This window comes from Embiotoca jacksoni, unplaced genomic scaffold (genome assembly GCF_022577435.1).
Source record: "Embiotoca jacksoni isolate LCO1_2020_lvr unplaced genomic scaffold, fEmbJac1.0.p SCAF_17, whole genome shotgun sequence".
Lineage (NCBI taxonomy): Eukaryota > Metazoa > Chordata > Actinopteri > Embiotocidae > Embiotoca > Embiotoca jacksoni.
The window spans coordinates 12824428-12847206 of NW_027185307.1; the positions used below are offsets into that span (position 1 = coordinate 12824428).

Here is a 22779-nt window from a genome sequence, read left to right on the forward strand (position 1 = left end):
AATCGGTAATAATCCGTCATTTATTTGGTTTTTTTGAAGCGGGATGCTGTGTGCGCAGCTGATGTCCCAGTGGCGAGACAGGACCAGGGCATGTACCGCTACCTGACCTCTGAGCAGCTTTTCAAGCTGCTGGACTGCCTGCTGGAGTCTCACTGCTTTGCCAAGGCGTTCAACTCCAACAACGAGCAAAGGACCTTACTGTGGAAAGCAGGTAGGAGAAGAAACCACTGTCAGCATCTGTGTTGCTTTGCACTTGATCCAAATAACAGCAATACCAATATGGTTATGGGAGCTTTTTGGGGTGGGGATTTCGGGATGACTTGTAATTTGAAGTGTAACTTCGTTTAATTTCGAATGTTTGCCTTTTTGTGTGCGTATTCCAGGTTTCAAAGGAAAGTCGAAGCCCAACCTGTTGAAGCAGGAGACCAGCAGTCTGGCATGTGGGCTGCGCATCCTGTTTCGCATGTACACAGACGAGAGCCGGCGGGACGCCTGGGAGGAGGTCCAGAGGCGACTGCTCAAGTAAGCGGCACATACTGTACATACTGTACCACTGATGGACTGCATCTACGCTGCTGCTGCTCAACCTTCCAGGCAGTCGGTGGGTCTGAGAATGACACCCACTCAGCGAGCAGAGTTTAGTTCAGCCTCGACGGGTTCAGCTACTGATCTTTACTTTGGTTTTTGGTCTGCTCATTTTCATTCCACTAACGAGGCTGTCTGCGTTTTTAATCATTTTCAAGCAAGTCAATTACTGCAAACATTTGTTTAGTGACAGCTGGAACAATAGATTTATCTCTCCATATGCAAAGCGGTGTACTCTTAGCTCTTAGTAGCTTAGAATATGGAAACTAAGTAGATGTTGAGACTTCGCAATGAAAACATGATGAATACATTTTAAATGCGTCTGTAAATATAACACATATCTTTCTGAATAAAATGATTTAGTCGTTTTGATTTTTGCGTGGGATAGACGGATATGGGTGTTTTGCTTTCAAAAGTGCAGTCTTTCATTTTGTATTATCTTTTATACATCCTAATGAAAACAAGAAGAAGAGAGCCTTGAGGACAGTAATTGAAAATGTTCCAGATCTTTTAAGGCTCCTTTATGGTAATTTGCACCAAATTCCCCGGCACCAGACCAGAGATGTTTTTGCCCGTGCATCTGTGAAATGTTAATTTTGGCTGATGGCAATCGGTTATTCCCATCCCTGATCTGTGAGTGTGCGCATATGTTGTCTGAGTTGAGGACTATTTCATCAAAATGTGGTTGAGCCCAAGACCCCCCCCCCCCCCCGTGTGTGAGAGAGGGTTGTCCTCGCGTCACCAACTACACTGACTTCAGGGAGGGTTGTCTTGATGTCACGGCGCGCGCACAGCTCTGCGGTTGTCTGAAGCGGATGCTGCGTGTTGTATAGATCCAAAGGAATCAGCACACTGATGTTTCATTGTTCACTCAGCACTGCTGTCATCGCTGCGTCTTTATTCAGCGCCTCACAAACGGCCGTCGCCCCGTTTCCCCTCCCCGCCTCGCCTTCGTATCGACGATGACGCCAAGATGAGGCAGAGTCGTCGCCTGTCTCTCCTACTTGCATTCATTATGGAGACGAGACGAGAATGGGATGCAGGTGGAAGGGAGGGGGGAGGGGGAAGGGGTGCGGGCGGCGTGTGTGACCGGGTCACAAAATTCGAACTCGCCGAGATGCCGCTGTGCGTCACGTCGTGTTCTTCCCCTCTTTCTCATGAACATCACGTCCTGTCATCCAGCGGCAACGCGGGCACACTTTTATTCTGAAATTACACACGATCACCTCGTTGTGTGAAACGACCGCGCAAGCACACGCACGAGTTTGATCGGTGCGGGGTCCAAAACAGATTTGGGAGTACGATTAGGTCACATGCGCTGGAGTGTGAAGGACTTGTGAGTGCGAAGGGGTGTGTGTGTGTGTGGGGCGGGTGATGAATGTTCAAACAGACGGAGCTGATGTGAGAGGAAGGCCGCGGGGTCAGAGAAGGGAGGTCAGGGGTGTTGCGACGGTTTCCCCCCCCCCCCACCCCCTCGCTCAAAACTGAGAAGAGAAACGTCTAATTGTTTTCAAAATAGACTCAGTCGGTGGCTTTAATTAGCAGTTACCGAGCAAAACAATCTTCATCATCCTCATCCCAGCAATTTTCCAAGTGAGGCAGAGAAGCAGATGCTCTCTTTCTAGAGTACATTACCAAACAACACAGCAATTAGAGGCAGTTTTTGTGTGTGTGTGTGTGTGTGTGTGTGTGTGTGTGTGTGTGTGTGTGTGTGTGTGTGTGTGTGTGTTTGCTTTCATAATTTCCAGGTTTGTTTTGTTTAATGTGTTTGTATGAATTTCTGAAATATGTTCCTCTTCGGTGCAGCGTGTGCAGCGAGGCTGTAGCGTACTTCTTGGCCCTGACCTCGGAGAGCCACAGAGAGGCCTGGACCAACCTGCTGCTGCTCTTCCTCACCAGGGTGCTAAAGATCAGCGATGAAAGGGTAAGAAGACGAGACACTCTCCTGTGCGCGCGTGTCCCTGTGCAAACGTGTACGAGTGAACGCTGCTTTTCTTGCCTTTAATTCTCAGAGTCTATTGCCGCACTTACATTATTGGTTTGAACGGAAGTCGCTATCCATTTTGTAGAACTTGGCGACAGTCGTGTTTACGGTTATACAGCATACGCTTCTTGTTGTAGGTTTTTAGGAGACACCTGTCGCTGCAAAATATTGCAGAGAAAGTCAAATTTATTTTATTTTCATTTGGATGAAAATATCACTTTGGAACAATCACAATATTTTCAGATTTTGGTTCAGACTCCAAAAATTGGAATAAAATGTTTTCACCCGACTCTTAAGAGCGGTCGATATACAGAGCAGAAATTCATTCCTGTTGGTTATTCACGTGCGTTTTCCATCAATCAACATTCAGATTTAGAGGATTTTGACGCGCAAGAGTTTGACTTTATTCTGTGCAGCCGCAACACATTCACCGAGTCTCCGTCGCCGTCTTTCTCTCTTCGTCTCTCGTCCCACCTCCGCTTTCAGTTCAAGGCTCACGCTTCCAGATACTACCCTCTCCTGTGTGAGATCATGCAGTTCGACCTGATCCCTGAGCTCCGGGCCGTCCTCAGACGGTTTTACCTGCGTATCGGCCTCGTCTTTCACATCGCCCAGCTGCCTGAGCCCCAACCGGAGCCCCAACCGGAGCCCCAACCGGAGCCCCAACAGCAGGCCCAAGAGCAGGCCCAAGTTGAGCGAGAGATGGACACAGAGTTGGGGGAGGTGGCTGGGGAGGAGGCCCAGTGATGCTTCACCGCGAACCGCCTGGAACACGACGCTCTACTGAGGCCTCCGCCGCAGGTCTGTGTGACTGTGTTGTGGCCGCGCGCCGCCTCAGGGCCCGGCGCGCGTTTTATGCCGAACACTCGACCTAAATGGCCGATGACGAGTCGGCTATCTGTTAACCGCCCACCTGCACCCTTAACCCCGTCACCACGCACGCACGCACACACACACACACACACAAACAGCCCAGATGGAGTACGTGATATCACAATACAAACAGTAACGTCTTGTTCCAGGTGTAGCGAAGCCTCCGCTGGATAAAACTACTGATAAACAACTGACAGTAATCCATATCTCTGATCTGCTCAGAAGGAATATATTTCAACAACAACAACAACAAAAAAAAAACGTGTGCTTCTTACTGTATATTTAAAAAGTAAAGAATGAATGGTTTCTGCAACATGCAAAAAGACATCTTCAGCAACTATGAAATGTGACGTTTGTCACACATTGATAGTAATGATCTTTCTGTCTGCGCCGCAGATAGCTAACATTAGTATTGCTAGCCTCTTGGATGAAACTAGTTGTACAGATTTGCCGCTATGTAATATAATCTTATAACACTAGATTTCATTTATTTTTCTTTATTTTTTTTTTTATTTTTTTTTTTTTCCTCCTCTGGATTTGCTGCACTTGATCTCTTTTTTTGAATGCACTGGAGATTTTACTTTTGTGATAATTTATTTGACTGTACCGTCTCCTGCAGATTGTCCTACACAGTACAATTTGTAATTTAAACAAGAGCGTGGAAAATGAAGGGTTAAATTATTCCATTTTGTATGTTCTTAGGTTTTTAACGGAGATAGACGATAACTGGGTTTCTGGAACTGGAAGACAAGAGAGCTAACTGATGCTAGCTGCTTTTGAGTCACTAGTCTGTTTTCTGTTTTCATGTGAGTTTAGTTTTCACTCTTGTGTACAAAATCAAAAGTTAATAATATATTTAATGTTTTTTTGTTTTGTTTTGTTTTTTGTTTTTTTCTTTGGTTTGGGGGAAAGGTATATGTATAGAGAAAATGACACGTTAGCTGTGCTTTAAGTATGAATGGGATGCATTCCTGCTCATGGATGTAGAAAACAAAATGTATATGATACAGCAATGTAAAGTTTTCTATGTTGCAAAAGACTATGTACAACTTTCTGTACAATACATCATCTGGCATTCTAATCAGGTTCGAGGTCAATAAAGTTTTTGAACTTGGTTGATTTGAAATGCTGAATAACTTGACTTATAGTAGCTGCTAGCTGCTTTCTCTTTTACATTCATGACAAGCCAGGAGAACATTGTAATATTTTTATTATAAAAAACAAAAATTTAAAAAAAAGATTCCAGTGTATGTTTATAATTCAAATAACCAAGTTTATAATACATTCACAGATATGGACCTGACAAATTTTCTGTGTGCTAAATGTAGTCATTTAATTATGTATTGCAAACCAAACTAAAGTGAGTTTTGTATTCTTTTATAATATATCAGATGTTCATATTTTTTTTTTTCTGGCAGAAGCTGGTCTAACAAGAAACTGTGTAACAAAAAAACCCACAATCTAAGTGTAAGTCAGTGTAAATTGATTAAACTATCACACAGCCAGGATATTTTCTTCTCGGGAGGGGGCGGGGGGGGGGGGGGGGGAACCAGCGCCTGCCTCTATAGAAACGAGAGGTTTAAAAGCCACACCCGTCCTCAGAGGCCGGCGAACGGGAGCTGTGTGTCAGCCAGGGCGCAGCATCCACCCGGCTGTTTGGTCTCTCTCTGCAGCCCAAGTGTTTTACAGCATGACAGGACGTCCCGGGCCGCAGCCAGGGCTCCGTGGCAACAGTCTCCACTGAGACGCGCCTCCCCAGGGCGGAGCTCAGAGACGAGAGGTCCACTTCGTCAGCGGACGGCCCTTTCGGAGAGGACGGGGGCTTATTCGTTACACATTTGCCTAGGTAATCAGATGTGATCATTTGTTTTTTTGTTTTTTTGAATATTCTAAAGCAATAGTTAACATCTGTCTCATTTTTGTTGGAAAGGTGGCAAAGCGTTGCAGAAATCTTGTAAAAAGCAAGTTAAGATTTGACTAGTAGTCTTCTGAAAGTGACTTGTTTCCTCTCACCTGTTCTGCTGTTGTGATCCCCAGTGTCTTGTCTCACGGTGCGATGAAGGTTTTGTGCCCTGACTTTAGATTTCCGACCGATGGTTGGCTGCAGAGACTCGCTGTCTGCCCGATTGTCACGTCCCCCCTGATCTATTGAATCGGCCACCTCCTGCAAAACACCACAGGGAGAGACGCTTTAGTGGACGATCAATTTGACCTGAAGCAAACAGAAGACTAATTACTGAGGAGCACCATACATCACGGCTCTGTGTCCTGCGTGGGGACGTTCTCTCCCGGTGCTCCGCTGAGGACTGAGGGGATCTCCGCTGAAGAACCCGTTCTTCACGTGCGTCACCTCCACTGTAAACGTCTGAAAAAGCCCCAAAAAAACAATAATCATTACAAATGAATGTCTTTACAGCTGGACGGAGGTTAGTTTTTTTTTACACTAATACACGTGTATTATAAAAATGGTGGGGAAAAAAAAAAAAAAAAAAAAGTACATTCAGGAAAACCTTTTAGTGAAATGAAGCAGAATTTTTTATTTTTTTATTTTAAAGCCTTCTTTTCTGCGTCAGGTTTGTTAACGATGTTTCTACTGCCCCGTTTTCCAAAGCCTGGCGCTGTGATATCGCCACCCGGCAGCTGGCGTGGGCACCTTGCACCCCAGCACTGGCACCAGCTGCAACACAGACATTAGCTGGCATCTGCCACAGCTGGTCTGGCACCGAAAACAAAGAGCTAAACTGGCCTGGCACAAAAAAACTAAAAAAAATGTTGCAGAAAGGTAGTGTGTGTGTGTGTGTGTGTGTGTGTGTGTGTAGACAGACCTCCCAAACCATGTCACCTTTATGGAAAACGTCCTGTGCCTTGTGTCGTCCACTGATGTGGACACAGGAAGGGAAAAGAAAAGAGGGAAGAGTCTTTACAAAGGGACGACGTTCCGTCAGGCTCACCAATAAAATCGGTCTCGGACGGTAACGCGAGGTCTCTGTGGGCGGAGTCCCGTTTCTTCCTCTGAGAGAAGACACAAACAAACGACGAGCAGGCGCCCGTTAAGATCGTCTGCATTGAAGAAGAATAAGACACGCTCGACTGAAGGTGTACAACGTGATAAAGGTGTAACGCGACGTCCACTTACAGGATGATGATGATGATGGCCTCGCTGATTGTCCAAAAAGTCTAAAGAGGAAGACGGGAACAAAGAGTTAAAAGAGCACAAAAGTTTGAAGGAGAGAGTGTGTGTGTGTGTGTGTGTGCGTGCGTGTGCGTGCTCTCTGACCGTCATCTTGTCTATTCATGAGCCTAATTTTGCGCTGTTGCTCTCGTAGAAGTGCCCGCTGTTGCATGTCCAGACTTTGCGCGTCAGTGGGAGGGTCAGGGTACGCGGCTCGGACCTCCTCTCGAGACGCTGTATCTGACGGGTAAAGGGCCCGGGACGTTACACGATTTATTATCCCATATCTGCCCGACAGCGGCAATCAAATAGCTTTCTTCAGTTGACGCAGTTGGATTAGCGCAATCGTTAAAAAAAAAAAAAAAAAAAAAAAAAAAAAAAAAGAAGTAAAGCCGGGATGCACAGATAAAATGGTGAACATTAAAAAGAGCAAAGATTTCACTTTTGTTTTTTTGTTTTTTTTTTTGATGGGTAACTTCTCGTTTCTCTCTCCTCAATTCTTGGTGGTCTCCCTCTTTTTTTTCCCCCCACTCTCTGAACGAGCAGATTGGCAGTGACTCAGCACTTCCACAGCCAGGCTACAGCCTCTCCACTATATCCCGTCATAGTCTTGACTTTAGAACATGGATCTGACGGCGCTTTCAGATGCAAGTTTTGCATAAATCCTGTATTTATCATGTGGACGTTTGGTAAGGGATTTGGTCACTTCACCGCAAACTAGCGCTTCCTCCTATTTTTTTGTTGTTGTTTTTACGGTCCGCAGCTCGGAGTGTCTTTTAAACTCCGGCGGTGACTCAGTCTGGGAACCCATCCAAAGCTATTTCCTCGGCGGCTTGCGTTACATTCACTGTTCACCCTGCCAAACGGCCTGTCACGGATGGACCTCGTGACAATTGAGTTCAGTGTTTCTAGGGGGAGACTGGTAAGACTTTAGAAAGTCTAAACCATCTGGCAGCACCCGGCTGGTTCAGGATCCCTCGTCGGCGCGTCATCGGCATAACCGAGGCGATCGTAGGAGGGATGTTCAAAATGGGTTGGCTTCGAGGACAGAAGCAAAAGTAAGCAGTGATAATGTTCAGCTCACTGCTTCCGTTTGAGCAATGCTTCGCTTTCACACACACAAAAAAACAACAACAGTTCCCTCTATTGGTCTATTGGCAATTTCTAAGTGTGTGGTACGACCACCTGGACTAGCACGTCGGACAGCGGGTCACTGCTTCCCACGCTGCTCTCTAAAACACATTTAAGGCGTGGAGATCACACAGTTGTGTGTACAGTGTCTTTCATTACCTCTGTACTTCAGCTGGTTGAACTCTCTGATGTTGTGCTCGTTAACACGTGCAGCAGCTGGGGAAGAACTCCTGCCTGACGGCTTGTGCACTGATTCAAATGCATCCACTCTGGGTCGTCTTCTGTGCGTGAGCAGAAGAGGGAAAACCCCACTTTAAACAGAACAACTCCCTGTAATAACACACAGATGTGTATGCCGGTAGTTAATGGTGCTAAATGCTCTCCAGTTGTGCACAGTGACTGTAACACCCAGCTGCGCTTGCACCAATGTCCTACACTGAGTTTCAAAATGAATGAATTCAGTGTTGCTTTAAAACAATAACTACACAACACCCACTCTGTGTTTGTAACATACTTGTCGATGCTTTTACAATAGCCTGAAGGATAAAGCTCTTTGTTTATGCAGCTTCTAACCAAAGGAAACGTTAAAGCTGGCACCAATTCAAAAGTATCCCTCTGATGATTTTCAGCAAACTAACTTGAGTCTAAGCAGAGACTTACAATTTCCTTTTGTCGATCATACTGTTACATCAGTGCAGTAATGAGTCCGTGAAAGAAATCAGAATGTAGATCGGAAGATAACCATTTCGGCCTGGGTCACTTTCATTAGTTCAGAGCACCAGAGTCTTCGCCTTGATGCATCTGGGGGTGAATTAGGTGAAATTGGACGTCTAATAGCTTCTGCAGATGATTAATTCCAAGCCGGGAAGACAAGATGAAATCCATTTACTCAGGTCACGTTATACACACACAGACGTTCCCTTTGCTGTTCAGTGCTATCTGACTGGAATACCTGTTGGGGGGAGTGTAGTGAGTCTCCTGTGAACCTGTCTGCTGCAGCTGAACCTCCAGTTGTTTCTGCTCTTTCCTCAGATACCTCCGCAGGGTTGACAGCTCCTTCATCACTTCCTGTTGACCTTCTGAAGCCAGCACGAGAAGTGAATGCAGAGTCAAGGATCGGAACAGTAAATGTTTTATGGTATTCGCCATTTACAAGTACATGCAGCAAGGCATTATATTCTTTTTACATGGAGGTAAGGCTGTCTTGCCGTCTTACCGTGTAGCTGGGGTCTTGCAGGGACAGGTCGGTGGTGTGGTGGTGACACAGAGTGTTCCTACACAAATTGTGAGCTTTTTTTTTTTTTTTTTTACATTTTAGATGGACCATAACAACTTAGATGTGAAAATATTTGCACCCAGGTGACTTACAGTCCTTGACGAGAGTTGACTCACAGCGGAGGAAGGCCTGGAAGCCACAACACTTGTCTGCTTCCTCTGCAAGGCTGGGATGGGAGGAGATTGCTCTCTCTGCAAAAACAATAATGAGCAGAGTCACAATCTTTGACGAAGATGTTCAATAAAAACCACAGGCTGCAGTACCCCTGTCTGTCTTTTCGGGCTCGCTGTACCTCACTATTCAACAGTGAATTCTTCTCCTCTCTTGCTCTGGCGCTCTGCGTGATCTCCTCCATCTCTTTTTCCTGCCACACTCTCTTTTCCTCCTCCTGCCGATGGGTTTTAGGTTCATGGATCCAACTACGGTTTTCCGGCCTGTGCTGCAGAGAGTACATTTAAAAAATATATATATTTCTTAGTGGCCAGTCGCGCATGAGGAGACCCCCCTCCAAACTGTAAGGTAAGAGGAATGATGAAGTGCGCTGCATCAAAAAAATGAACTTCTCACCTCAATCTTCTTTTGCTTCTTTTGCTCATCCTCATACTCCTCCTGTATACGAGCTCTCTGCATCGCCAGCTTCTGCTCCTCTTTCTCCTCCTCAAGTCCAATACGTTCTCTGTCCTCTTCCTGCTTCCTCTTGTTTTCCTCTATCTATTTGAAATGTCAAGGCACAGTTACAATTCATTTACAAATACTTTTAAGTTCCAAGAAACACAAGTGGTTGAAACTATTCGAAAACTATTCAGATTAGAATGTTTTTTTGTGTGTGTTTTTTTTTAAAGAGACCCACATGCTAAAGCATTTCATCTTTTGTATGATCAGTGCCTTCACTTAGCATCCAGGCAGCTCCCCGCATAGACTGTGGCCCCAGACCTACCTGTTTTTTCAGGGCTTCTTTGTATCTGTCCTGCACGTGGTGCTGCTCAAGAGATTGCTGATCTTTGGAACCTGCAAGCATTAACAAGAGTAAAAAAAAAAAAATAATAAATAAAATAAAAACAGTAATCTAAAAAGAAGATTCGATGTCTACAAAGCCTAAAAAAGAAAAATGTATGCCATAGTTTGCCACAACTCTGGCACACTGCGAGTGAGAGAGAACACTACCTGATAGTCGTTGGGATGAAGAACCCCTGGGTCCAACTCCAGGAGTGAACACAGGATTCCTATACGACTCCTCATTGGAGTGGTGCATTTGATTCAGGTCACCTGAGGTCATGGAAACATTTACATCTCACATTCATCTTTAAAGAAGCTCAAGTTTTAGAAGACCTCATTATAACAGAAAAGTGAAAGCCAACTTACTAACAAGGTTGCCTTTTTGGTCTTTAATCGGAGCGCCTCCACCACCCCTCCCCCAGGGGTTGTATGCCTTCATCTCGGCTTCTATCTTTGCATCGTATCGCTCCTTCTCCTCTTTCTCTCTTATTTTATGCTCCTGTCTTTCTTTGATCTGGACACAAGGACCGTAGGATGTTTCAAAAGAATGCACTTTCTGAGACCACCCAGGCATTGCTCTATGAAAGATTGGGAAGGTCTAACAATGCACCTGCTGTTTAAGTGCTTCTTGGTAGCTCAGTACACTCTGTCGCCTCTGCTTTGCCTTTTCTTCGAGTTCGTCAATAGCCAGGGGAGATGCTCGATGCTGAAGAGTTGCTCTAGAAGCAAATTACAAATGGCAAATGTCACTCAAGTCTCAAGTATATGAGTTCCATACATTTTGAAACAATTTGAGACGGAGTGCACTTTTTCTTATCATCTAAATAAATAAACTTCGATGGAGAGGTAGAAGGTGCTGGGATGGACACTAACTCAATGCGGCCACTGGATCTGACAGGAGGTGGCTTTTGAGAAAGCATCTCGAATTTCCCAGACTCCTGATCCCATCCAGGCGGACCATCTAATGAAGAAAATACAAAATAATAAATTGAATATTACATTCACATAATGATTTCATCAATGATTTGTGGCCACTGTCTGTCAGGTTTTCTTTCCACCATTTAAAATTCTATGAGCTCAGACCAAAGCAGAAATCTGGCAGTGGAATTAAAATGGAGGACATAAATGTGACTAAACAGACCAGCTGGCTAAAGTGAGATCCATCTGGATCTGCAGAAATCATTTTCAATAAACTGCATGTCACCCAAATTAAAAAAAATGATTTCTGCTGTAACATGAAATTTAGAAATTAATATGCCAAGTTGTCATTGTCATTGATGTGGTGATAAAAGGGCTCCGTGATAATAAAAGGTAATAATCCTCTACAGATAGGACTGGGAGTAAATATTCCCATCAAGGTGAAACTGCCAGATACTGCAAGCCAGTTAATGATCCTGACACACAATGAACACTAGACACAGCAATGACTGTACACCACACTAGTATTACCAGAAATACAAATAATTAATATTGCTGCTGCCGTCCTTCCAAAGCTTAATGTTGTATTTCACATGTTCTCTACTTCAAAGCAGCTATTTACATTCATTTGACTTGCATAAAGTTGAAAGTTGCAACAAATACAGTGTGATCCATCACAGTAAAACAAAGTGTGATTTTAATTTTGTTATGTTATTGTTGGCCTATTTTGCAATGCAGACTTCACATTAGTCTTTACTTGTTATAAAACAAGACTGCAACACTGATTAAGCACCTTTGACAGTCTGCAAGTTAACTTTATACCACAGTGAAATTAAATGGTGAAATGGTTGTTTGGCACATATGCAGGAAAAAATAACCAGAATTAACAAAAAACTATGCTATAAAAATGGTTAGCAGTAATTCAAAGTCAACAAATAAAAAAATAAAAAAACCGAAATAGAGGTGGTCGTAATACTGTACTCTGATTGTAGGTCGGATTGGGATCTAATGGATTCCTGGTTCCATGGTAGTAATAAGCTGCATCATATGGAGTCTTGTAAGTATTCAGTACAGTGGGAGGTACAAGAGGAGCAACATCAGCAACCCTGAAAAACAAAATCACAGACAATGCAGTGAATTTAGAGCAGAATTGTTCATTTCATTCGCGTGTGGGAACACAAAGCTACTGTGAGCTACCTTGGCATGTTCACATCTCCCAGCATGTTTGAGAAGTCCCTGTGGTAGTCCTCATTAAAATAGTCCAATGAGGGGACACCTCGTGCAGCTGCAGCTCCCATCCCAGAAACAGGCACCGTCTTCCCTGGCAGCTGACTGAGAGCTGTGCTGAAGTCCACCTGGGACTTTGCTGAGGGGGCTCTGTGTTCGGTGTTCTCAACGGTTTTGTCATCTTTAGGTCTTGGATACGGATCCTTTCCTTCAGCCTCCAGCTGTGTTCTATGCTTGTGAGAAACATTCTGTTTCAAGCTATCATTCTGCCGAATTAAAGGCCCAAACTGCTTTATTCTGTCAGCCTGCAGGAGGTGATATGTCATGCAAAAGAGATCCATCAAAATAAATCAGACAGCACATGTTGAGAAAGCGATAAACAGCAGCTCAAGGGGGTGTTGTGCAACCGCATCAAAATACTATCATTAGCATCTATGAAACTGTTTATTGTTAGGGCATTTCTACAAGATTTTACAAATGCAGACATGTAACAGATGAAAGCATTATGATAGACTTTTAATGCTCTACTTCTACCTTTTTCTCACGGTCTGTGGCTCCAGTGGCAGCAACCCTCAGCTCAAGTCTCTTCTCCCTGAGACCAAAAAAGGCCCATGCAAATCATCCACATCTTTTGTGCCTTGTTGGCTCACAAGGATGTGCCAGCTGAAACGACTCAAATGAAAATGATGATTTAAGGGAATAAAATAATTACTTCATCTTGTTTCTCTGCTGTTCAGCAATCTGTCCCAGCAACTCCTGCTTGTACCGTTCTTTCCTCATCTGAGTGACCGTGTGCTCCTCTGTTCTCCCTGCATCACAACAGAGCCAGAAACATACAGTACAAAGGCTGTCACCTGCAGCTCTGAAACAGGATATTTAAATGACAAAACCCATCACTAAACCCACAAGTCGATATATTTCCAAAAGCTCTGTGCAATAAGAATGACTTTACCAATCATGAGTCCAGTAGCAAACTCAGCCTTATCCTTGCTGATAGCAGGTGTAGATCTTGAAGCCGTCCTCATGCTGCCTGGCATTTGCAGCCTATTGAACACAGATGCACAAGCAGAATGAGACACTCCACAAGAGTCATCCAATTACCGGCAGCATGTAAGGGTAACAGCACTGCAATCAGTTTCCCTCCGAGCCACACCCGGCTACGATTTTACGTCACACACGTCTTCACAATTTGCCTGCAGAGCCTTGTGGTCTATAACTCAAGAGACGGAGAGTAAAGCCTCATGCTCTAATCAATCCAGCCTCTCTGATAGAACTGGGCTGAGAAATTGTTTGCCTGGAGCTGGGCCAAGGCTCACTCTCCATCACCACCCCACATGTCAACAGTTTAGCATTAGCCGTGAATCCCAATGGCATAAACAGGAAACAACGAAATGCAACGGCATGTAAGAAAAGTGCTGAAGAGCAATAACTGAGTATGGCAGCAATTATCTGTACCTGTGATGTGTTTCAGTGAGCCTGTGTTGGCTCATTCAATTGTGATATTAGTCAGTCGTATTCTATTGATTGACTGTGGAAATTTATGGGACTTTCTCGGAGGATGTTATTGGCCGTCCAGCTCTGCATGTGAATACGGTTGCTATAAAGGATCATTCTGTTTCAGCATTACAAATCTCATTGCTGCGAGACCAGTCAACCAGACCAGTCTGCCCCAAAGCATCTTAATGCGAAGATCATACATCTTCGCATTAAGATGCTGAGATCACTTTACCCTGAAGATACTTTTGAGAAACATGGACCAGAATTATACAGAGAAATGAATCTTGCTTACTTAGGCTTCAAAATGTTATCCATCTTGTTCTGATCATGAACAACAGGTGCCTCCACCTCCTTTACGTCCTGAGAATATCTGCCATATAAACGGGTATATTTTTACCATATTACCAAACCTGAACTCCTCTCTGTGGTAACAGATGAAAATACGAGTGGTTCAAAATCATTCTTCAGAAAGAAGCTACACCTGTTCACTCTTTGCTCTTGTGTTCTCTCCTCTTTGTACTCAGGCTCTTGAGTGTGTCTGTCTTGCCTCCTCCCGCGTCTGAAATCAAACTTCTCTTTGTCTGTGTTTAGCTCCTCCTCAGAGCTACAGGGCTCTTTCAGTCTATGGAGTTGCCAGCGCTTTCGCTGTTGATAGCCCGGAGCCCAGGTCTCTGTGCTTTTTTCCTGATCCACGGCTTCAGTCAGGGTGGCAGCGTCTTTGGATGCAGGCTGCTCCTTGTGAGGAGGTGGTATATTTGTTTGGGTATTGAGGAAGGACAGAGGAGAGACTTGAGAATAAAGGTTCACAGCATCTGAAGCTTGAACTTGTCCGGGCTGAAAGCAAAAATGTGTGCAAAACTTTCAATATGACAGGAATTGACTTACAACTGGGTGCTTTAGACTTTTTTTTTTTTTTCATCATTTGCCTTTCAATTATTTAGTGAGCTACATCTACTTGATGAAAAAGGAGAAGCATTTCTAGTAATAAAAACATAACTTGATGTTTAAAAACATAACTGGGAAGTTTCACACAAATTGGATGCATCATTGCACCAAATGCATTGCATTAATGTAAAGGTTCATTAATCATCGTACCTTAGAAGTGACAGAGGATGGTCGGATCTTTAACTTCCCGATTTGAGCTTTTTCCTGGAGGAAGAGGTTGTATTCTTTATTTCTCTCCGCTCTCAGTTTTTCCTGTGAGAGAAAAACAAACACATTCATGTCTCTGAAGGAAGCGGCCATCTCACTCAGCTGACACTCTAGTTACATGTTCCCATTGCTGAGTTTGAAGCTGACTAAATAAAATGTTAGGTGTCATCCCTTATACTTTGTCCTTTATTCATTTAGTTCACTGTTGACTTTTAATTAATGGATAAAAAATGTCTCTAAAAAGCCTCAATGCTCACATAAAAGTATATAACATGTGAAACAAAAAACACAAATCCAACAACACACTTTAATCCAATGCAGTTTACACTTCTTCTTTTTTTTTGCCATAAACACACATTAGCAGAAATTTTTGATTCATTTCTTGCTAAAAAGGAGCTGGGCTTCAAACCACAAACCATAAAATGATTGCGGTAGGACTATCACTGGAGCTGAGGCCACCCGTAATAGCATACTGGGAAATGCAGTTCCCATGCATAATGAAAGAACTTTGACTTACGTTTCAAAAATGCACTAACTCATTGTCTCTCTGTCTATTAGGCCACTGGCTCACCAATATCTCAAAATCTTTCTTACACTTTGTTATTTAGTCCATCGGCACTTCTAAACAAAAGCAATTGCCATGAAACACAAGGCATTACGCAATCGGCAATTGATATCAGCTCAAACCAAGGTACTGAATTTCCTGCTTGTTGTCATGTCACACTCGAAGACACAAACAAACCATACACACCTTCACTGATATCTTCTCATCGATAGGTAGGGAGAGACCCTGGGGTTGCGGACGGGGCTCACCAGTTTTCAGATCCCTTTTCTGAAGGAAGAATTTGATAATGAAGGCCAGAATGCAAGAAGAGGCAATTTAGTGAAACAAAAACACGGTTTCTAAATTGTTTACTTTTCAAATATATCCTCACACCTTGGAAACATAATATTTGTAGTCCTGCTGCAGCTCCTGCTGAAGTCTCTGCTTCTTCTTTTCATAGTCAATTCCAAGCAGGAAACTTAATCCCAAACCTGGAAAATATACATAACATATATTGTAAGACACACTAAACACTGCAGACTGTGTTCACTGTGAGAGACCCGCACAGTACCTCTGTCTGGATTAGGGGTTATCCCTTGTGCTGCTGATGCCGGAGGCATATTTACAGTGTTAGTCGCATCACCAGCCCTTGACTGTGGAGAACATTCACGTAAACCATTTCGCTGAAACACCGATTTGTTCATTAATAGTTACGAAATGACTGCCTTGTTATTTTTACATACCTCGGTTGTAGAAATGGTGTGTCGCACTTCCCCGATGACATATTTAAGGGAGTTTCTTCTTCTTCAAAAAAAAACGTCCCATCTTCGACCATTACCTATTCAAATCCCACAGCACGTGTGCCCCGTTTCAAAACTCAGCTCTAACTCTGGCTACAGAAGTCATATAACGACATCGCGATTATACATCATTCATATTTAAATTATCTTTCTTCACAGACCAAAAGATGACAAACGCTTATTTCGTTGCGTTTGCGAGGCGCAAAGCATCATTCCGTTGCTAAGGGCAACGATGACACAAAGGCCCTCCTACAGTTGGCTAACTAACAGAGCTAACACGAAAGCCTTGGAAAAATAAGAAAAAGTCTGTAATTAGTCTGCAATGTTGGCAATTTAATTTGATGTGCGCGTATGACAATCTTTTTAAAAAACATATACTACCTCAGCTCCCGGTTAAAAGTAGTGCCAGAGACCGGATAGGGAAAAAGGCCTTCACGTGTCTATCTCCAAAGCGCCGCTAGATGTCAGTGTCTCCCCGACGGTTAGTGGACGTCTCCTCAGGGCTGAACCATGATTTCTGTCAGAGGGGTGTTTGTACTTGAATAGTACTGATAAATAGGGCAAGAATCGCTTCAAATGTTATAATATTGGCATATTAAATTATATTTACGTATTATAAAATGATGTGCACCATATAAATATATCTATGGCATATTTGTATAACGTGAAGACAAACGTACCCTGCAATTTCACTTCGGTGTGTTGGTATCGTTCACTGTCATGGCTTCTTGAGCGAGTGGACGCATCACCGTGATCCGCGATCTTACATTTGTTTTGGAGAAAAACAACATTTACTCGTGTACTGGAGCAGAGTTTTGGGGTTTTAACGTTGTTTTCGTCTTAGATAATTCATTATGGCGGGGACGAGTACGGCTCAGAAAACATGGGAGCTCTCTAACAGCATGCAGGAAGTTCAGAGCATTGATGAAATTTACAAATATGACAAAAAGCAACAACAAGAAATCCTCGCTGCGAAGCCGTGGACAAAAGAGTAGGTTCAAAACTGCGACGTGCTGTCGAGCTTTCGGTTCGAGTGCTTAGGTTGTTGTTCTGATCAATTATTTGCGTCGTGTCACGGTGGTTTATTTACGTTATCGCTCCTCGATAGCTCGGCTAGGAATTAGCACGCCGGTCTTTTGTTTGTTGTCAACAGCGGTCGAGAGTAAACTGCGTTCGTGTGTATTTACGAATGCAAACCCCTCAAAATGCTCCATGTAAATATGTAAAATATCGTTCTTTGACCAACAGTCACCACTACTTCAAGTACTGCAAAATCTCAGCCCTGGCCCTGTTGAAGATGGTGATGCACGCCAGGTCTGGTGGGAACCTGGAGGTGATGGGCCTCATGCTGGGGAAGGTGGATGGTGAAACCATGATCATCATGGACAGCTTTGCTTTGCCTGTGGAAGGCACAGAGACCAGAGTCAACGCCCAGGCTGCAGCATATGAATACATGGCTGCTTATATTGAAAACGCCAAACAGGTGGGACCACTGGCTTCCACTCACTTAAAGGGCGTTTTATGGAGTTTATAACTTTAGAAAAAGGAGGAACCAAACCCTGCAGACACCCTCGGATGGCGAACATCTCAAATCATTGCGTAACACTTCCTATGGAATTAATTACAGCCATATTGTTAAGACTTGAGCAACACCATCTTTACGTTTGTGATTTGGATAACGTGTTTACCAACAGGAGTTTTTGAAGCCAATGCTAACCTCTGATAGTTTGAATTTGAAAATATAATAATGTATATATCACCAGATGATCTAAATTTCTCTACTTTCAGAGGTTTTTCCATATTGTTCATACAATGGTAGCTATTCAAGCACTATTTTATTTGCTGGATTAGTCAAAGACCGATATTCATGTCGGGTTATTTTATCTATCAACTGTTTCTCAATTGTATGAATTTTCATATTTGGCAGAGGTGGTTTATCCCCTCCTGTCCTTGTCTCACCCATATTGTTCAGTATTGTAATTCTTTACTTAAATCTTTTGAATTCAAATGACTGTACAAAAGCAGATGTCTTTTTTTCCTTTTAAAAATAACCACCATACTGAAATCTGAACATAGTTGACGGTGATTTAAAATGATATTCGTCTTGAAATACATCTTTAGGAATATGCCACTGCAGACGAACAAAGAACAAATCTTACAATTCAACAGTGTGCTGTGTAGAGGTAGCAATAGTAATATTTAATCCATATTTTCCTACTGTCATATTTTACAAATTCTGTCGTATTCCTTTTATAAAAGAACTTTTCCAAATTGTGCAGGCTTTGAATAACACCCTGCGTATAATCTCTAAACGCTTAGGTTGGCCGGCTGGAGAACGCTATCGGTTGGTATCACAGTCACCCAGGTTATGGATGCTGGCTGTCAGGCATAGACGTCAGCACTCAGATGCTCAACCAGCAGTTCCAGGAGCCTTTTGTGGCCGTTGTGGTAAGACGGAAAATAGTAACCGTTTTTACTTCGAGTCAAATGCTTTGTGTTGACATGTTATTCAAGAGAGTAAAAGTTTTTTTTTTATTTTTTTTTTTTTTTTTTGTCTTTCTCAGCATAATAGTGCACATTAATGTGGGTGTAACTGAGAAGGGGGTGAGATATTTGATGTATGAGTTGTAGGTTTCCATGTAGTACTGATGAATATTTTGCTATTGCAACCATATATGCTATTTACACTTCATTTGGTTTCGCAGGGTTTAAATGCCAGGGGCGTCATATAATTAAGTGTGTATTTTCAGCACACTGACAGCCTCAGAAAAAAGGCTCTTGGTGGCCAGATCCGAGTAGTCCCTGGAGGTTTGTACGACCCCTGACTTTGTTTTCCTGTTCTACTGTATCTTGCTTCCTACAGATCGACCCCACTCGGACAATTTCTGCAGGGAAAGTCAACCTCGGTGCCTTCAGAACATACCCAAAGGTAAAGCATTTACCTTGTGTAGCAGTTCTCCTGTATCTTTAAGTACAAAAGTTTTTAAAAAAAATTCAATTTCATAAAAATGATTGCATCTTGTGAATGTTAGTCGTTTTTAAATTTGGATTTCACGGTCGTATATTTGTCACACGATATATATATATATACTACAAATGTAAGATCCTAAAACTGAAGCCTTGTTTCTTAATTCCATCTTTATGTTGTCATCTGGTTAGGTTAGAGAAAAGCTGTTGGGATTGTTGTTCTTTCTTAGCATTTCCTCTTTGGATTTTCAGGGTTACAAACCCCCCGATGAGGGACCATCAGAGTATCAGACAATCCCTCTGAACAAGATCGAAGACTTTGGTGTACACTGTAAACAGTGAGTGTTTATACATATTACAGGGTTGTCACTATATTGAATACTTAAATATGTGTCCGATGAATTGAATTTTCAAATCTTGACCTTAATTTTACTACATGACACAATAATATATGTTTTCTTTATTTTGTCATATTTAGGTATTACGCCTTGGAGGTAACATACTTTAAGTCTTCCCTGGACAGAAAGCTCCTGGAACTCCTTTGGAATAAATACTGGGTTAATACCTTAAGTTCTTCAAGTCTCCTCACGGTATGTATGCAGCTTCAAAAATCTAAATGTTTCCTAATTGTTTGACATTTTGATTAATGGTTAATTATTACACTATAACTCATTGAGACATGTGGTCACCAGCTTGTGATGTTGTGATTTATTGCAGCGTATTACCAAAGCACCCTCGTATATTGATTTTAGTAATAAGCTGTATCTGTGAACTTTTTAACAAAGGAGATAAGTATTAAAGTTGAGCCTGACCCCAGAGATACAGATGCTCCTTTCCCCTGCAGTTCACTCTAAAGATACGAAGCCCCTTACGTGAATTCCCATTGTGGTTGCAGTCACTCTGTCCTGAGCTTGACTAAACAGCCTAAATAGGCATCAGGCTTATCCAAACAGTTAGCTCTTTGGCATTCTGGATGAAGATGAATTGACTAGATGTCAAGAACGAGCTGCTCCAGGGGTGACAGGCTTTGTCAGTTGCTACACTGTCACCCTAGTCGGGGGCCCCCCGTGTCATTGTGTTTTAATTACCTTTTCTACTATAAACACGGCCTCACCTTAAGCAAACTTTTCTCTGACGTCTTTTCTTTCACTACAACACACTGCGGCTTCTCAGACAGATTTGTTACCAGTCTGCAAAAAAAAAAAAATATATCCTCTTTTGTGGAAAATCTGTTATCTCGCTTTTGTCGGCAAATTGTGCATGAATTGGTTTCTGTGTGTGCTGGACGGTCAGAACTCAGACTACACCACAGGCCAGGTGTTCGACCTGTCGGAGAAGCTGGAGCAGTCGGAGGCCCAGCTGGGCAGAGGCAGCTTCATGCTCGGGTTGGACACGCATGACAGGAAGTCCGAGGACAAGCTGGCCAAAGCAACACGAGACAGGTGAATATTCTTGTTTTAGAAGAAAATAGGCCGCATACTTAAAATTAAATGTTAACTTTGGGCACTATAATTTTAATGTTGTATATGGTTTTGACCTGCTCTAACAATAAATATAAAAAAAAAACACATTGTATCCAATTAGATGTTCCAGAAAAGTGGTTGATGTTATTACTTTTAATTATTTTATTCACTTTTTGTTACCGTGTGATATTTCCCACAGTATTTGCCCACTAAATTGATTTGTTGATACTACTTTCTTGTACATATGTTCTGTTAATAATAACCCGTATAAGACGGGTTGTTTCATCAAATTTCCACCACGATCACGTCCCTGAACTACGTCATATTAGTTTTATTAAAAGTAGGTATTTATTAAGTCTTAGGCACAGTTGATGATATTAGTTTATTTTTTGTGTATATGCCAAATTAATCTTAAAATGTTGTTAAATGTCTGACTTCTTTCTGGCCAAGACTAATGATGATCTGTCCATAATTTTTTTCAATCAGTAAATTAATAATTCAACCAAGCCTCAAATGTCTTGATTCAGTAATTAATGATAGAAAATAAAAAAAATTAAAAAAAAAAGCAACACATCTTCACAATTACAAAGCTTTAACCAAAAAATGTTGGATCGATTTTTTTTTTTTTTTTTTTTTTTTTTTTGCCCTTGACAAATTACTATTATCAGAATATTTCATAATTGATTTCCTGTTGATTGAGTTATGGATTTCTTTCCAGATTCATTTTATTATCTTGAGTGTATTGGTTTTAGATTTACAAGTGGCGTGATTATAACTGGATAAAAACTGTGAGGCATTATTTGATGTTCTAGTATTTTATTTTGTTTATGCGATACAATGAAATACTGTATGTTTGTGATCACAAAATTACCAACAGAGCATTTAAACTAACCTAATCTGCTTAATAATACTAGTTTCAGTAATATCTGACCCTCATGGAGACATACAACCACAAATATCTACAAACAACACCTTCAGTATTTGTTGCTTTGTGGAACTCTGTTTTTTTTCTTGTGCTAAATGCTAATCTTCATTTTTCACTGTGGTTTGTTTTAGCTGCAAGACAACCATAGAGGCAATTCATGGTCTGATGTCTCAAGTCATTAAGGACAAACTCTTCAATCAAATCAACACATCTGCCAATTAAACCTGAACCACAAGGCGATTCGGATTTCACCTGGAAATGAGTTTCTTGTGCATGCCGAGCACTTACTGGTTTAAGGTGTATGTTTAACTGCTAAGAGTAGCATTATCTGTGATTTCTCTTGGGAGTGCTTTTCTCTCTGTTTTTTCTTTTGTGCTGGAAGTAGCTAAGAAATAGAGTCATGCAAAAAATAAAATACTTAAAGCTCAAGTACTGTACTGTGTTTTTTTTTTTTTTTTACTTTTTAAACAAAGTATATTACTATTTTTTTCATATTATGTGATTTTTTTTTTTTTTTTTTTTGCTGGAACAGTGAATTATTTCACTGGAAGTTGGACACCCCCCCCCCCCAAATAATTCAGTATACACTCAATGTCTGAGGCCCGGCAGCATTTTGTGCTTTTATGATTTTTGGCTGATTACTAAAACATCTTTTAGCGCATGACCCTCCACAGAACAACATTTAAATAACACAATGTGGTCACATTTAACACTGAGTCTAACCTATCGCACCAGTCAGTCATTCAAGTGGTGCAGCCTGTCATAGCATTACATAATGGAACAACAAACTCAAGCTTCTGCATAGGCTCAGCGGGAATCGACTGCCATGTATGGGATGTCTCTACGGAGTCACTCCCAGCACAGTTCGGCCCTCGGTGGTACACACTTTGGCGGAGTGGCCGGCCCGTCAGGTTGTGGTGTGGCAGTGATGCAGCGCAGAAACAGAAGCCGTACACACTGGAGTCTATTCACCCGATGTGTCTGCTCTCCATCGAAGCAGACACTCACTGAGTCTGCCTTTTTATTTCTGACAGCTGCTTTGGCCTGGGTTTGTGGGATGTCTTTTTTTTTATGGTATTGTAATGGCTAAATGTATATTTTTGATGTCATGTATTGCAGAGGAGAGAATCCCAGTGGGACGATGGTGGTGCCTGTTCTTTCTCATAGGCATGATCTTTGGCACCACTTCTTATAATGATTTTCTTTTACTATTATTTAAGCTGTGTCTTAGAATGGAGGCTTTTCAGTGTATTGGCTTAGGAAGAGGAC

At 42.3% G+C, this 22779-nt stretch overlaps 3 protein-coding genes across 4 annotated transcripts in view; 2 read left to right on the forward strand and 1 right to left on the reverse strand.

Annotated features, from left to right (window-relative positions):
- arfgef1 (ADP-ribosylation factor guanine nucleotide-exchange factor 1 (brefeldin A-inhibited)) overlaps positions 1-4556 on the forward strand; it is a 48887-nt gene extending 44331 nt beyond the window's left edge. For both annotated transcript variants that reach the window (XM_069151671.1, XM_069151672.1), the window contains 4 exons: positions 40-211; positions 384-522; positions 2392-2509; positions 3056-4556. In XM_069151671.1, coding sequence (XP_069007772.1) covers positions 40-211; positions 384-522; positions 2392-2509; positions 3056-3316 — 690 coding nt within the window. In that variant the 3' untranslated portion in view covers positions 3317-4556. The remainder of the gene's footprint in view (positions 1-39; positions 212-383; positions 523-2391; positions 2510-3055) is intronic.
- A 79-nt stretch (positions 4557-4635) lies between these two features.
- Positions 4636-16583, reverse strand: LOC138199527 (centrosome and spindle pole-associated protein 1). Its single transcript, XM_069151676.1, has 30 exons — positions 16537-16583; positions 16099-16193; positions 15927-16008; positions 15749-15846; positions 15563-15643; positions 14755-14856; positions 14141-14493; positions 13952-14029; positions 13115-13206; positions 12875-12971; positions 12697-12754; positions 12133-12467; positions 11917-12041; positions 10891-10978; positions 10628-10736; positions 10384-10531; positions 10186-10287; positions 9959-10029; positions 9589-9732; positions 9314-9460; positions 9114-9212; positions 8962-9019; positions 8698-8824; positions 7905-8026; positions 6720-6854; positions 6579-6619; positions 6394-6454; positions 5695-5807; positions 5456-5606; positions 4636-5245 (listed from the first exon to the last, which is right to left on the reverse strand). The coding sequence occupies exons 3-30, from the start codon at positions 15973-15975 to the stop codon at positions 5022-5024; spliced, it is 3408 nt and encodes a 1135-aa protein (XP_069007777.1). The 5' UTR covers positions 15976-16008; positions 16099-16193; positions 16537-16583; the 3' UTR covers positions 4636-5021.
- Positions 16584-16873: 290 nt separating this feature from the next.
- Positions 16874-21939, forward strand: cops5 (COP9 signalosome subunit 5). Its single transcript, XM_069151677.1, has 8 exons — positions 16874-17146; positions 17404-17638; positions 18475-18603; positions 19019-19084; positions 19375-19460; positions 19601-19712; positions 20416-20564; positions 21642-21939. Exons 1-8 carry the CDS (start codon positions 17010-17012, stop codon positions 21730-21732), a joined length of 1005 nt encoding a protein of 334 aa, XP_069007778.1. The 5' UTR covers positions 16874-17009; the 3' UTR covers positions 21733-21939.
- The last annotated feature ends 840 nt before the right edge of the window (positions 21940-22779 follow it).

Excerpts from the sequence above, each read along its gene's own strand:
- cops5 (XM_069151677.1), top strand. The coding sequence starts at position 17,010 with ATGGCGGGGACGAGTACGGCTCAGAAAACATGGGAGCTCTCTAACAGC. Across the intron at positions 19,085-19,374 it reads CCTTCAGAACATACCCAAAG|GGTTACAAACCCCCCGATGA; the intron begins GTAAAGCATTTA and ends TTGGATTTTCAG. Across the intron at positions 19,713-20,415 it reads GTTCTTCAAGTCTCCTCACG|AACTCAGACTACACCACAGG; the intron begins GTATGTATGCAG and ends CTGGACGGTCAG.
- LOC138199527 (XM_069151676.1), bottom strand. The coding sequence starts at position 15,975 with ATGCCTCCGGCATCAGCAGCACAAGGGATAACCCCTAATCCAGACAGA. Across the intron at positions 12,468-12,696 it reads CCACAGACCGTGAGAAAAAG|GCTGACAGAATAAAGCAGTT; the intron begins GTAGAAGTAGAG and ends CACCTCCTGCAG. Across the intron at positions 10,030-10,185 it reads TTCATCCCAACGACTATCAG|GTTCCAAAGATCAGCAATCT; the intron begins GTAGTGTTCTCT and ends TAATGCTTGCAG.